The sequence below is a fragment of the Anas platyrhynchos genome, chromosome Z (genome assembly GCF_047663525.1).
Source record: "Anas platyrhynchos isolate ZD024472 breed Pekin duck chromosome Z, IASCAAS_PekinDuck_T2T, whole genome shotgun sequence".
NCBI classification, from domain to species: Eukaryota; Metazoa; Chordata; class Aves; order Anseriformes; family Anatidae; genus Anas; species Anas platyrhynchos.
In genome coordinates this window covers 49,061,782-49,076,422 of record NC_092621.1, presented here as the reverse complement: position 1 = coordinate 49,076,422, position 14,641 = coordinate 49,061,782, and the positions used below count along the sequence as shown (strand labels likewise).

Genomic DNA, 14,641 nt, shown 5'->3' with positions numbered 1-14,641 from the left:
GCAAAACGAATGAGCATAAAAAACAAGTCCAGCAATGATTTGGAAGTGTGGCTGCCTGTGACTGTCAGAGATAGTGGTGCTCCCTCTGGTGGAACAGCTGCAGTTGAAATGCCCTCAATTTTTTTTTTCAGGAAATGAGAAACGGAAGCTTTGTGAGTGTTGGATTCCTGAGGGCTGGGGAGGGAGATTTATAAAAATGAAGAAGGCAATGTTGCAAGCATACAGAAGAAAATGCATGTTTCAGTTCATTTGCTACATGTGAGAGACAACAACTCAAAAAGTATGGAGAGAGGGTAACAGCAAAACAGAGAGAATAAAGATAGTTCAGCAGATACAAAAGTGATGTATATAAATAGAAGAAAAGCTTGAATCCCTTTTCTATAAAGGAAAAAAGAAGAAAAACTGACAAGAGGCAATAGAAAATACAGCACTTGTTTCTCTTGGAAGTCAGCATGTCAGAAAATAAGATTATGAGAAATAAAGATGGTACAAAGTTTACACTGCTGGCACCAGAAGACTTTTCCTGAAATGAAACTCATAACTATAATTCAGTTGAATTTATCTTTTCCTGTATTTAAAGGTCCATACATGCTACTTAGTACTAACTGACATACAGAGTTACCAAATAATAGTGTGTACAGCCATAAGCTGAGACATGCAAGGGCAGAATTCAGATGTATCTGTGTATCAAAGGGTACAGACTGCCACAGAACTGAAATTTCAAAAAAAAAAACACAAAAACAAAACACAACACAGCTTTGATTTAAATCCTGAAGTACCCAAATTCAAGTACTTAAATCCTAGCATACTTTGTTTTGGTTTTGGTTTATTTTTGCTTTGTTTTTGCTTTTTTACATAAGTGGCCTATGCACTTCAGCTGTTTTGGATTTGCTGGCCCCTGATTGTTTTGTTATTTGTAACTTTTCACCAAACCCTTTTTAACAGATCATCAGTGCTACAATGGTTCTGGAGCAGATTACAGAGGGACAGTCAGCGTTACCAAATCTGGCCACACTTGTCAACTCTGGGACTCCCAGAGTCCCCACAACCATGACCTGACAAGTGCACAGTTTCCAGAGCTAGGTGGAGGACATGCGTATTGCCGTAACCCTGGAGGTCAGATGGATGGGCCTTGGTGTTTTACAAAGAATAAAAACGTACGCATGGAACTGTGTGACATACCTTCTTGTAGTATGTATTCTCTTTCTTTTTTCCCCTACTACTGCCCCAAATCCCATGTGATTTTTAATTGTCCGTATTTTACAAGTGCAATTTACTTGGAGAGTTAAGTTTTCAAATGTTTCACTTACCATAATGTGGCATCCTTGTATTGTGTTATACACATTTAATGCTTTCTTGCCAGATGATAAATTTGTTATCTGTATGAGTTTGGTTCGCTCACATTACTCAGTGATATATTGCTTCTGCTCTGTGTGGCATCTTAGAGTCAGTGAAGATTTTTAGATCCTGTAGAGGGAGATATAACACTGCACTTGGTTGCAGGGAAGCTGAGTGAAGCACAGAAGGGATGTCATGAAACAAATGATTGTATCAGAAGTGCCCTACGTTATCTGCTTGTAGATCTTGTACTGCACGACTGAGAGCAAAAAAAAAAAAAAAAAACAAACTGCCTCTTATAGCTTAATGCAGTCTGTTTGCTTCCCTGTATTGGTGCAGACTTCATTCTAGAGCTGCTACAGTGGTAATAGTCATTAGATGTGACAAAGCAATTTGGTACTGTGCTTCATTAGGAAGAAACCCATGTCATCTGCAGCAGCAAATGTACCATGAAAGCCATAAAAATGTTTTTATTACAGATTGCCTGTATATTTAAGAACGCTCAAAAATGATATGAAATTTCTAAGTTCACTTTTTTCACAGTAACATGATTTGACATATACAATAAATTTCTACATTGCATGTAACATGGTATAATGTAACACGGGGATGTGGTTGTGGTGAAAGCAGTAGCCACAAATAGCAAAACCACAGACTGCAGAAGACTTCCTAGGCAGTTCCAGTGAATGTTTTGGACATCACTGTGCTGTCCTACAGTCTCTAAGTACCAAGTATTTCAGAAAGCTTCCAGAATAGTCTTATTAAATGTATTGATGGCCTTTTCATTGCTGTCTCACTGTAACATAAAACCACTTTAATTTTATTAAGTACATAGCAAACAATATCTCTGTCAGTGGGAGGTGAGATTTACTTTATTCTGGGTGGAAGTGGTACCAGTGGAGTTAAAAAGTGGAGAAAGTGCTGATGAAATGGCTGAGGTGAAATGAGAATGCCAGACTGTAACAGTGTGCCCTGGTTTATCACTTTGAGATTACTGCTTTATATACTGTGCTGAAGACTATTCACTTATTTTATATTCCCTGGACAAGATACTGCAATGACAGTCAAGGCTATATTCTGCAGTTTCTACAACTGGAAGCTTCAAAAATAAAGTGAAATAAACCATATGCTGGTACAGCCAACACAAACTGCATTAAATCTGGGAGTCCAAGTTTATCTTTGTACTGCTTGCTGCTATGTTTATTCAAATGTATTAGAAATATTTCACGGAAAATTATGAGGAAGGGGAGAGTAACACAACTTCTGTTTTCAATTTAGAGGTGTTTCCTTTTTGTTAAAAAGTATATTGTTAGCAATCATGGCCATTCGTTTTATTTATTTATTTATTTATTGTTAATGAATTAAAAATACTTATTATAAACGGTGAACATTTCTGTGCTGACAGGTCCACGTGACAACAGCAAAATGGGAATCCTCTACATCCTGGTTCCCAGCATAGCAATCCCTTTGGTTATTGCCTGCCTTTTCTTCCTGGTCTGTATGTGCAGAAACAAGCAGAAGGCATCTGCTGCTACACCACAGCGCCGCCAGCTGATGGCATCTCCTAGCCAGGACATGGAAATGCCACTCATTAATCAGCACAAGCAGGTATTTCTTCCCAGATTTTGCTTAGGCCACAGACTTCCAATGTGTCATGATTTACCTTGTCTCAGACTTTCTGTGCTGGAATCAAGACGTTTTGCAAGGCACCTAGTTTTCATATTGTGATGGCCATCTACTTTAGTGAAAATGAGGTCTCGCATTCACTAGCTGTGTCTAGAAATCTTGCCCTCAGGCAGCAGCTTTCGGTACGAAATATTTCATGACATCTGCACTTACCTGTCAATCCCCATTCTGCGTCCTGTCTCAGTGACTGGGAATGTTGTTATTTCTGATCCAATCTTCAGCCTGCAGCTCATATTCGCTCTTGGTAACAACAAGACTGGTTAGCTTGTTTCAAGCAGGGTGCACAATGGGTTTTCATCTTTAATCTGTTGGCTCGTTCTGCTGGTATTCTTAGCCACCACAAATGGGGAGCTGAGCTGAGATGCAACAGGCTGTGTTTCACAAATGATGGTAACAAAAACAGCTTTGAGTTGCAGTCTATAGATCTCATCTCCTGCATATAATTTTCTGGGTCAGTTAAATGATCTTCATGTTAAAATCCTGTTCATATCTAATGCTGAATTTCTAATCATAGCATTTACAAAGCACACATCCTCAAAAGCAATGCCCAGTTTGAAACAGTTGGCAAAATCTGCTCAAGATACGGCATATTTTTTTTGCAGGATATTACTGTTTGTAACAAATGACATTGATTTTGTATGATAAGGAGGACGTTTCATGGCTAAGCCTGGGCTGTGTTGGAAACTGTCTGGTACAGTTCACAGTCTGTTGGGCACTAAAATCAGACCTTGTTCCCAAATCACTTGAGAGGCTTGTTAAAAGAGGCTTGTTAAAGCCTCTTTCCAGCCTGCTCTGCTCCCTCCTGCTGCAGTGCCCTCTATGTGAGTCTGTGCTGGCTGTGCCTGTCTTGGCCAGGTACTTCTCCAGCCCATGCTGCTTGGGACATGCCCATCAGATCACCATCATGAACTCCCTTTCTTTCCCTGCTAGTTGGAGATGGGAGGCAGTATCCAGGGATTTCTGACTTGGCTTTGCCGGCTTTTCCTTCCTGTATCAGAGGAAAGCTCCTTCCTCCTTCTGTTCCTCTTCTTTCCCACTCTTTGACACAGCTTGTTCAAGTTTTCTCAGCACCAGTGATGTGTACTGCTGCCCATAGGCAGGGGCTGTTGCTATCGTGCGATGGAGGAAGAAAGATAAATCTGATATTGGAAAACTGAAAGAGGGAGTGTTCAAACCTTCTTTTATTGGAAAGGATGTTCCAGTTCATTCTGCAGCTGCCAACTCCTCATTCAGTTCCCATGGCCTTTCGACACTGGGCACATCTGTGCTGAACTGTAGGGCAAGTGCAGTTGCATTTAATAGGTATCATCATTAGCTTTACTCTGAACTGATTATTCATCTAGCTTGCAGGAAATATGGTAGCTCCTTTATTGAAATAATTATGATCATCATCTTGCAGCATAATTCAATTTACACTTCTGATAATAGTATAACTAATTTCAAGGTAAACTGTAAAATCAATATGCTGGTGTGAATATACAAAAAAGTTGAAATGTTATTTTGACACAATTTATCTTCCATTCAGAGCATTTAACCACTGTGAGCTTTTCTTTAATAGATTGTTGTTCAGAAGCACTGTGATTTTTTACTGATTTTCTTTTTTTGTTTTGTTTCAGGCTAAACTTAAAGAAATTAATCTGTCTACTGTACGGTTTATGGAAGAACTAGGAGAGGAGAGATTTGGAAAAGTCTACAAGGGGCATCTTTTTGGTACTGCACCAGGTGAACAAACGCAAGCTGTTGCTATCAAGACACTTAAGGACAAAGCAGAACTGGCTCTTCGGGAAGAATTCAAACATGAGGCAATGATGAGATCACGATTACAGCACCCAAACATTGTTTGTTTGCTGGGAATTGTGACAAAGGAACAACCCATAAGCATGATTTTCAGTTATTGCTCCCACAGTGACCTCCATGAGTTCTTGGTGATGAGATCTCCCCATTCAGATGTTGGCAGCACTGATGATGACAAGACAGTCAAATCCACTCTGGAACCAGCAGACTTCTTCCACATCGTGACTCAGATAGCTGCAGGAATGGAGTATCTTTCAAACCACCATGTTGTTCATAAGGACTTAGCCACTAGAAATATATTGGTGTTTGATAAACTGAATGTGAAAATATCTGATTTAGGCCTTTTCAGGGAAGTTTATGCTGCTGATTACTACAAACTGATGGGAAATTCCCTTCTTCCTATCCGTTGGATGTCCCCTGAGGCTATTATGTATGGCAAGTTTTCTATTGATTCAGATATATGGTCATATGGAGTTGTGTTGTGGGAAGTTTTCAGCTATGGCCTGCAGCCTTACTGTGGTTATTCTAACCAGGATGTCATTGAGATGATCAGGAACCGACAGGTTTTGCCATGTCCTGACGACTGCCCAACATGGATATACACTTTGATGTTGGAGTGTTGGAATGAATTTCCCAACAGAAGACCAAGATTTAAAGATATACACAACAGACTTAGAACATGGGGAAACCTTTCAAATTACAACAGCTCAGCACAAACCTCTGGGGCAAGCAACACCACACAAACAAGTTCTCTCAGCACAAGCCCTGTCAGTAACGTCAGCAATGCTAGGTACATTGGACCAAAGCAGAAAACTCCAGCTTTCCCTCAACCGCAGTTCATACAAATGAAAGGGCAGATGAGACCGATGGTCCCACCTCCTCAGCTCTACATTCCAGTCAATGGTTACCAGCCAATGCCCGCCTATGGTGCTTATTTGCCAAATTTTTACCCTGTCCAAATTCCAATGCAAATGGCTCCTCAGCAAATGCCCCCACAGATCATTCCCAAACCAGGCTCCCACCACAGTGGGAGTGGATCCACCAGCACAGGCTATGTAACAACGGCTCCTTCCAATGCATCGGTGGCCGACAGGGCTGCTCTGCTCTCAGAGGGCACAGATGACACGCACAACGGAGCAGAAGACATTGCTCAGAATCCTGTCCAAGAGGAGGAGGAAGAGGAGGGGTCTGTGCCAGAAACAGAATTGCTGGGTGATAATGACACACTTCAGATGGACGAAGCAGAAATTCAGTCTGAAGCCTAAGAAATGTGGCCTCATTACTAAGGATTTCACATCACTTCTGTGATTGGAGACTGTAGATCTTTAGGCTAAAGATCAATGAATTTGATTTGACTAAAAGAAGCACAACCAAAAATCTACACCCATGTAAATTACAGCAATAATGATATAATGGGTTTATTGACCATTGTCACCATCAGCATTTTGCAAATATGATGGTATGGAATTGCTGGGTTTAATCTTTTTTACAGTCCTACAGTTCTTGAGGGAAGCTGCTTTTCAGTAATGTACTGTTGCTGTGCAACATATTGCTGAGTAGCATTGCACATCATGTATATCATGATATGTGAGTGTAATGTTAGTGAATTATGCTTAAACCAATAACACAAAAAGGAATCCAACTACAGTTGCCCTCAGCATATAGAAGTGCCCTGGTTGTGATGAACAGCTTAGTTTATAGTATTTATCTCTTTGATATAATGGACACAAGATTGTTGTTTGCTTTTTGAGTCTGAAAAACTAACAAGTTGAGAATACTGATCCATGGTTGTATTATAAGGAAAGTAGAGAAACCGAACGTAAAATTGGCTGTGCTGAGTGAGACCATGGGTCTGTCTAGCCCATATACGTGTCTCCATAGACAGTCAATAGTGCTTGCCCAGGGAAGAGTACAAGGGCAATTTCCCTTGAACCATTTCCCCAGGGTATTTCTCCAGGCTCCAGCAACTTGTGGCGTAGGGACTTCCCAAGTCAGAGGTGGAATTTTTTTTTTTTGTTGTTGTTTCATTACCTTCAATGGAATTTTCTTCCATGAATTTATCCAAAATGATTGGGAACCCACAAAAACTTATAGCATCCACAACAACCTGTGGAATAACATGAGAGAAGAGAGGATGTCTTTCTTTCATCATTCCCAATAAATGACTGTGACAGAAGCTTCCAAATGACATCGTCTGACTGCATTTGTGGATGAAAGTATTTCTTCTCTGCTGTGTATTTTCAGCAGCAAGCAGCCTTAATACACTGTTAATCAAAAATGGGGATATTGTAGGTATGCACTAACTTAACAATCCAACTTTAATTGCATATTGGTTGTCAAGTAAAAAAGGCTCCACATACATGTTCCTACATTGTAAAAATGTTGGGGTTTGTGCGGGGTTATAAACTCACTTGATTTACTGCAATTACTGCTGGATTGCATGTGAAACCATGTGTTTTTTTTTCCTGCCTCTTTAGTGAAAATGGTTCTTTGAACTTTAGAAGACCAAAATAAGCAATATTGTACAGAGTGCTGGTTTTGTCTTCTATTTGCAGGATGAATCATGTACAGACCTTAAAATGTAATTTATGTTTTACTACATTTTATATGCTTTTTTCTTTGAAATATTTGGATTTTTTGAACAAATGACTTTATAACTTAATCATTTACAATATTCACATGTGGTACAGTTTTATTGTATTGCTGTTTCCTTTTGTTAAACATGCAGACAGGTCCATACATTTCACGACTCTTTCTGTAATACAAGAAATACACATTCTCGTTGTAGTATTGTAGCCAACACACACTATAGCTATAAGTTGTACGTCCAGAACATGGAGTATTCAATAAAGTAATGCAAAAAGTATGATTAAGTATGTTATCTTTATAGTTCCTACAGCTGTTTTTTTGTTGTGGTACACGTCAAAGTAGAAATGGCCACAGTCCCTTAGGTTACAGATATCATGCCTAAACTATTGATTGTTTTGTTGTGCGTGTTTTTTTGTTTTGTTTTTTTTTAATTACATGGGGATACATTTTAAGTCATGTATCATTGTGATCTAAACTCTATGTTCATGGTATGGCAGCGTTACTTGTTTCCAGCATTTCACCTGGATTTGGAAATGCACTGGTAGGAATAAAATATGAAAACTTTATTGCTTGTGTTAATATAATGCAGCTTTGGGTGCTATTAATAAATAAAGGATAAATAAAAAAAAAAAAAAAAGAAGTTTATTTACTCTAAGTTCTTTGTTTCTCCTAGGTTTCTTGTTCTCATGTTCATATACTTCATTAATCAACTACATTCATCCAAAGGGACCTGGACAGGCTGGAGAAGTGGGCCCACGTGAACCTCATGAGGTTTAACAAGTCCAAGAGCAAGGTGCTGCACCTGGGTGTGGGCATCTCAGACATGAGTAAAGACTGGAAGAAGAACTCACTGAGAGCAGCCCTTTGGAGAAGGACTTGGGTGTTCTGGTGGATGAAAGGCTCAGCATGAGCCAGCAGTGCATGCTTGCAGCCCAGAAGGCCAACTGTGTCCTGGGCTGCATCAACAGAGGACTGGCCAGCAGGTCAAGGGAGGGGATTGTCCCCCCTCTGCTCTGCCCTTCTGAGGCCCCACCTAGAGTACTACATCCACATCTGGGATCCCCCAGCAGAAGAAGGATGTTGATCTGTTAGAAGGGGTCCAGAGGAGGGCCACGAAGATGATCAGAGGGCTGGAGCACATCTCCTGTGAAGAAAGGCTGAGAGAGCTGGGGCTGTTCAGCCTGAAGAGGAAAAGGCTCTGGGGTGACCTAATTGCAGCCTTTTGGTACTTAAAGGGGGCTTATAAAAAAATGGAAAGCAACTTTTTACTCAAGCAGATAGTGACAGGACAAGAGAAATGGTTTTAAATTAAAGAGGGGAAATTTAGATGACAGATTAGGAGGAAATTCTCCACTCAGAGGATGGTGAAGCACAGGTCTCCCAGAGAGATTGTGGATGCCCCTTCCATGGAGATGTTCAAGGCCAGGTCAGATGAGGCCCTTGACAACTTGATCTAGTGGGAAGCTGAAATAAAAGGCAGGAGGGATTTGGGTATAGCAGTCAAATGTGCCAAAGCAAAGTCTTGGTGCATGACAGCATTTTCTTATGGTTCATGTCTCCCAGAGCACAAAGAGCCAAAGGGCTATAGTATCCGATGGTGCCTTGGGCAACCACATTGAGCAGCTGACTCCTGTATACAGTAAGCACTGTAGATGGGAGAATGGAATTGTAATCATAGGGCAGGGAGGACTGGTGTGTCATAGTCTAAGTGGGGAAACTAAGTGATAAAACTAACTTGCAGATGTGCATTCCTCCTGCACCATGCTGGTGCAAACTAGCAAGACCACCATCTGCATCCAGTTCTGGCACTGTCTGAGATTTGAGTTATTGAATGATCCTTTCAGCTGCCTTGTCTATTGGGACTATAGGGAGGACAAAACCATAAACAGCACAATATAAACAAGTATGTAAGAATAAAGGATTCATCCACAGTGCAAACTGATAAGTACAATTGGCCTTATTATTACAAGCTTTGATAGGCAGCTTCATTCATTCACCATCATATTCTCACCATCACGATTCTCAGTTTCCTCCCATGATTTCCCTAATGTCTGACCCAGAAAGACATGTTTGTTGCATGGCTTTGAACATCATAATAAGTCAAGGGGAAATTTCTTCATAGTAACTGTAACTCAGACTTTTATTACAGATATGAATTTGAATCTTGTTTCTTACATTACTGGAAGAATTTATTAGATATCACTTGACTTCGTGTTTGGACAAATCATCTCAATGGCCATGTGGGACTGAAGGAAGTAGGTCAGATGCTTACTAGGCAGGAGCTCAGGGACACTTTTTGGGATAAAGCACTTTTAAAATATGTCAGACCTCAAGGTGTTTGCCAAACGAATATAAGGATGAAACAGCCACAGTCATATAATTAAATAATGTCATGTTTTACTGTTTTTAGTTGGACCTTGAATAAACAGTAACTCATAGTTGCTAGCTGGCTAGAATCTACCAGAAAATATTCTCTGAAAGAGCACTCCAGTTACCCTACAATATGAAGAAGAAATCTGCTAGCAAAGTCAGATTCTATCTCAAAGAAAGTTCTGAATTCATATTGGAAGGAATAATATACTTTCCTATTGTATAAATAAGTTTACAAAATGTTATTGCATGGCAAAAGTCAAGTTTGGGGAATTTTCTCACAGACACAGGGAAAGGAGTACTAGAAGATACAGTATGAACAATGACATGGCTCCGTGAATGAGGTTTACTTTTATATTATTAGAAAACTGAATTTTGGTCTCTCTCTTTTTTTTTTTTTTTTCTTCCCAAAGTGACACTGTGTGTAATCTTTTACTTTTGCCCAGCTTGCACATATAACAAATTGCTGGCTCCCTCAGTCAGCTATATGAGGTTTGGACAATCAAGGAGTATTATATGTGCTCAGCTGGCAAGGTGAACCAAGCCCATGATAATCTGGTAAGGCTTTCCCTAGACCAAAATGTACTGCAGCTACTGTATTAAAACATAGGAGAGTTAGTTTTACAGGGCTTCCTTTCCAGAAAAATTCTGTAAAAACACTTTGTACCCAATACTCCTGTCTTGCCCTATGCTGGGTGTTGAAGACTGTAGCACCAGGACTCTAAAGCCACTGCTCTTCCTTGACAGATACTTAGTGGGGGCTCCTAACACTGGGTTACAACTGCAGAAGGCTGGGTCCCTTGGCTTGTTACGTGATCCCAAGTATAAGGCAATCTCTGCACGTGCATGCATGCCTGCTTTTAGAAGACAAGATATAAGACAATAACACCACGTTCAGGGCCAAAAGAAAAGTATGTGCATGCACATACGAATGTACATGCACACAAAAAGCAAAGGGCAATGCATATTCAGATAAATACAGTTCACTAGGGGATGTTTCTTCATTTACCCTCTGTGGAATGTGCAGATGTTCCAGGGCTGCTTGAGGTATTATGCAGGTTTGAATCCAAAACTAGCTTCTCCTAGTGCTCCAGAAACTCTTTGTTTGGCACTACTTCCAGTCAGCCACAGTACTTGGGATTGTGCCAGGAAAAAGTCTGGAGGACAGCTCGGCACAAGGACTCCTCTGGAGCACTGCTCTAGTGCTTTGGGGGCTCAGCCAAGCATTTCATATGGACCTCAGAGTATGGATACCTACCCTGACAGATCTATGCAAGTGACCTTTAAAGTAAAGTACTGCTATGCTGTAAAGCACACATGCTGTTGTAGCATGAGTGTGACTCCAGTCAAAATTAGATCTTATGCAAAGTTTGTCTTCAGTGTTTCTTCCTGCCTTGGTGTAGGTGGCTTCTGGCTTGCAGAAAACACGGATGATAGGCTCCTTCTGGAAAGACATGTATTGCATAGTCCACCAAATCGCTATTACTGAGCTTAGAGAGGTTTTGTTGGTGATACTAAGTGGCCATGTGAAACCCCACCATGCCCAGAGGAGAAGAGAGAGCACTGGTCCTTTGAATAGCAGCATGGATGGTGGGCCTACTCCTATGGGAGCGTATAGTGTCCACACCAAGGTGCATGACAGCTGGGCCACAGCTTGAACAGGTATGCCTGAGGTCCTGCAATCAGACACAACAGCAAATTGCCTGGCTGAGACAAGTATCCAGACCACTCAAGTTTGGTGGCCCACAGTTGGCCTGGTGTACCCAGAAGAGCTGAGAGCAGCCTTGTGAGGTTTCTAGCTCAGGAGCAGAATGGGTACCTCCTTGTGTCAGCTGCAGGCACTTGACTGTCAAAAACAGGTGTGGGGGAGCTTTGGGGCCTTTAGGTGGGGAGAAGGTGGAATTTCAACCATCACAGCTATGCTCCCAATCTCTCCCCAACTCCTGTGTTGAGCATCTCAGCACTCTGCCCAATCCAGGCCTGGTCCAGTTGCTTTACATAGAGTACATTAAAAGTATGGTTCTACATTTTAGCTGAAGTTAGCTAAAATTAAGCTGAATGTTAGCTAAAATGAAGCTGAAATTAGTGAATCTTTAGCAAGATTGCACAAGCAGAGGGAAGTAATATAACTGAGGTTATGGCAGGAGCTGGAAATAGTATGGGGTTCACAGGGTTATAAATCTCCAGGAGAGTCGGAATTTAAAATAATACAATACTGAGGGAACGCAGAATCCGATGTAGTTACTTCTCATTTCTATTGATCTGAAAGAGGAACTTTACTTTATCTCAAATGCAGTGTACCTGATGGTTTAACTGTCCTTTTAAAGACCTGTGTCTAAAACTGGAAATAACCCATCTGTTTAGTAGGTTCTTTTGCTAACTCTAAAACTGGTGGAATTAGAAAAATAAAACAAAATAAAATTAATGCATTCATTTAATTGAACATTGGTTTCCATGCACAAGGTAATAAATAATCATAATGGAGATTTACAGAATATGGCTTTTATTGCCAAGTATTTTATATTTGTTACTGGAGAAGATGTTTTATGTAGGAGCCACCCTCCACATAGTGTTTCAAATTTCTTTTCAAACTACTAAAGTGGTCACTGGAGACATTGTGAGCTATTGTAATTTCGATTCATAACAATCAGTTTTAACAATCTTACAAGGTTGTTGCCTAACTCTAATTCTTAGTCTTCTTTAAAGGTAACTATTTGATATATATCACCATTAATAAATGAAAGGAATTCCTTTCAGAACCACAAAGGACATTGTAATTAACAACATGATGGTAGGTAAGAAAATAGGCAGCAAACTAGAGAAGTAATTGACCACATAGGGACTGTCTCTTAAATCATTTAAAAACAGAAATATTTCAGGTGCATAGCATTAATTTAATTTAGATGTAATATGATTGCAGCTGAGGCTGATTATTCTTGAACTGAGGGAATAGTCTGTGGTTTTACAGTTACTGTAAAAATCTACAGCTCTTAATTCTATGAATACATTTTTCATAAACTGACATGGTTTACCATTTAATTACTTTCACATCAGATTTAAATTAAATATATATTTGAGAGGTAAGCTGAAATATTAGGAGAAATATCTTCTAAAAGAGCTAATAGCCATGTGTTTTTCATACCAAGGAGGGGATGTTGTGTTTAAGTTTTTCCTACTGTCTTGTTTTCACATCAACTGTGTCTCCTTAGTGCATTTTTCTGTTCCCAGCTGTTAGGTGATCATTTCTGCATAAATTATCAGGGAAGTATTTTAAATTATAACCTGTTAACACTGAGAGAACTGGGAATAAAGAATTTGTTTCTTTATGAAATGAAGGTATTTTGTTCCATCTTTGCTTCCTCTGTTCTTTTTTCCTTTAATATATTCTTTGCCCTTGCCCTCTCTTAGGTATTTCTCAGAGGACAACCACAACATTCACTAATGCATTTCCTCCATATGAAATATTGTTCTTAAAAGACAGACCCAGTTTTTATATTTATAAATAGATATGTTTGTGAATGAACTCTGTCTTGACATGTTGAAAAGCATGCAGTGGTAAAAGCGTAAGGATTTTGTTGTTCATTAACTTGCAAACCCAAGCATTTCCAAACAAAAGGGTGTGTGGAAGCAATGACTTTGGTTTTCAGTGTAAGTTCACCTCTGACTTTGCTGTGGCCTGTACTTCTACATCCTGTATGATTTTCTAACACTTTTCTATCTTTAAAGGTGCTGGCTTTTTGTCAACATTCTGCAGCATCTTTGTTTATAATGAGTGACTATCTTTGTAATTTTTTTACTCATTCTGTTAACCAGGTATCTGAAGTGAACAGTTACATTCAGATAGTCGTCTGCAGCCTTTAATTAAGCAATTTATTTCCATTGCAGTCAAACCTTGAGTTATCTCTATAAATTAGGAATGCAAGTCTTATTTGTAAGATTAGCTAAGTAAATTAAAACTTTGTTTCTACAGCACGAAGTGGATGTTGTGGGAAATGTGGAAAACTCTGCTCCCATACAAAAGACTCTTTTGACAGACTTCTAACTCCAGTAGAAAAACTTGTTAGTACACCTTAAATCGAGTACTTGGGAAGTGTGAAGACAGCAAGAGGTTCAGCTAACTAACCAGCTCCCTGTTGGACATGTGAAGAAATGTTCCTGCTTCACTGTGAAAAAAAAGGTATTAATGTGAGATTGTGGGGGTGAGGGTGCATCTGGCATCCCACAGATGACATAAAGAATGAAACACATCCCTGGTTATCTAAAGGACTGTGCCTGGGTATGAAAAAATGTGCTTACAGTAGACCAATGCTTATAGAATTGGAGAAAGAAGAGTTCACTAACTATATGCATTACTGTTTCATGTGGGTGGGTTATCTTGATGCCTGTTAAGGGTGCTTTTGTGGAAAGAGCTATTCCACGTTGAAAAAAAAAAAAAAAAAGAAATCAACCCAAACCACTGCAATATTAATTTCTGAAGCAGTTGGGATTTTTCAGACATTCTCCTAAAGACAGAGCAAGGGATTCTACCGGTCCTCCTTACCTGCTTTGAGCTCAAGCTGGTCAATTCATCTGACTCTGTGATGGAGGTGACTCAGCACTGCAGGAAGCCAGAGGCACAGGACTCATTACTGGGCAACAGCTTTATGGTGACACCGTTGGAGGTAGCAGTCTGCTAAACAGACTCTAACTAGGTATTAGACACTGCCCTAACTAGACCCAAATCTCCATGCCTGCTTATCTTTCCTAACAGTGTTTTTCTGATGTGTGGGATTAAACACAGACTGAGTGCCTTCCCATGCTTTTTGTGTTGTGCAAAATTATTCAGCCTTCTGTTGTTGTTTCTTCTGTAAATAACAATGTTTTG

At 39.9% G+C, this 14,641-nt stretch overlaps 1 protein-coding gene across 1 annotated transcript in view; it reads left to right on the top strand.

The window, feature by feature from the left end:
* Window positions 1-8,044, top strand: part of ROR2 (receptor tyrosine kinase like orphan receptor 2) — a 151,175-nt gene extending 143,131 nt beyond the window's left edge. The window contains exons 7-9 of the mRNA XM_038170718.2: window positions 946-1,191; window positions 2,744-2,946; window positions 4,641-8,044. Of these exons, the coding sequence (XP_038026646.1) occupies window positions 946-1,191; window positions 2,744-2,946; window positions 4,641-6,083 (1,892 nt within the window). The 3' untranslated portion in view covers window positions 6,084-8,044. The remainder of the gene's footprint in view (window positions 1-945; window positions 1,192-2,743; window positions 2,947-4,640) is intronic.
* The last annotated feature ends 6,597 nt before the right edge of the window (window positions 8,045-14,641 follow it).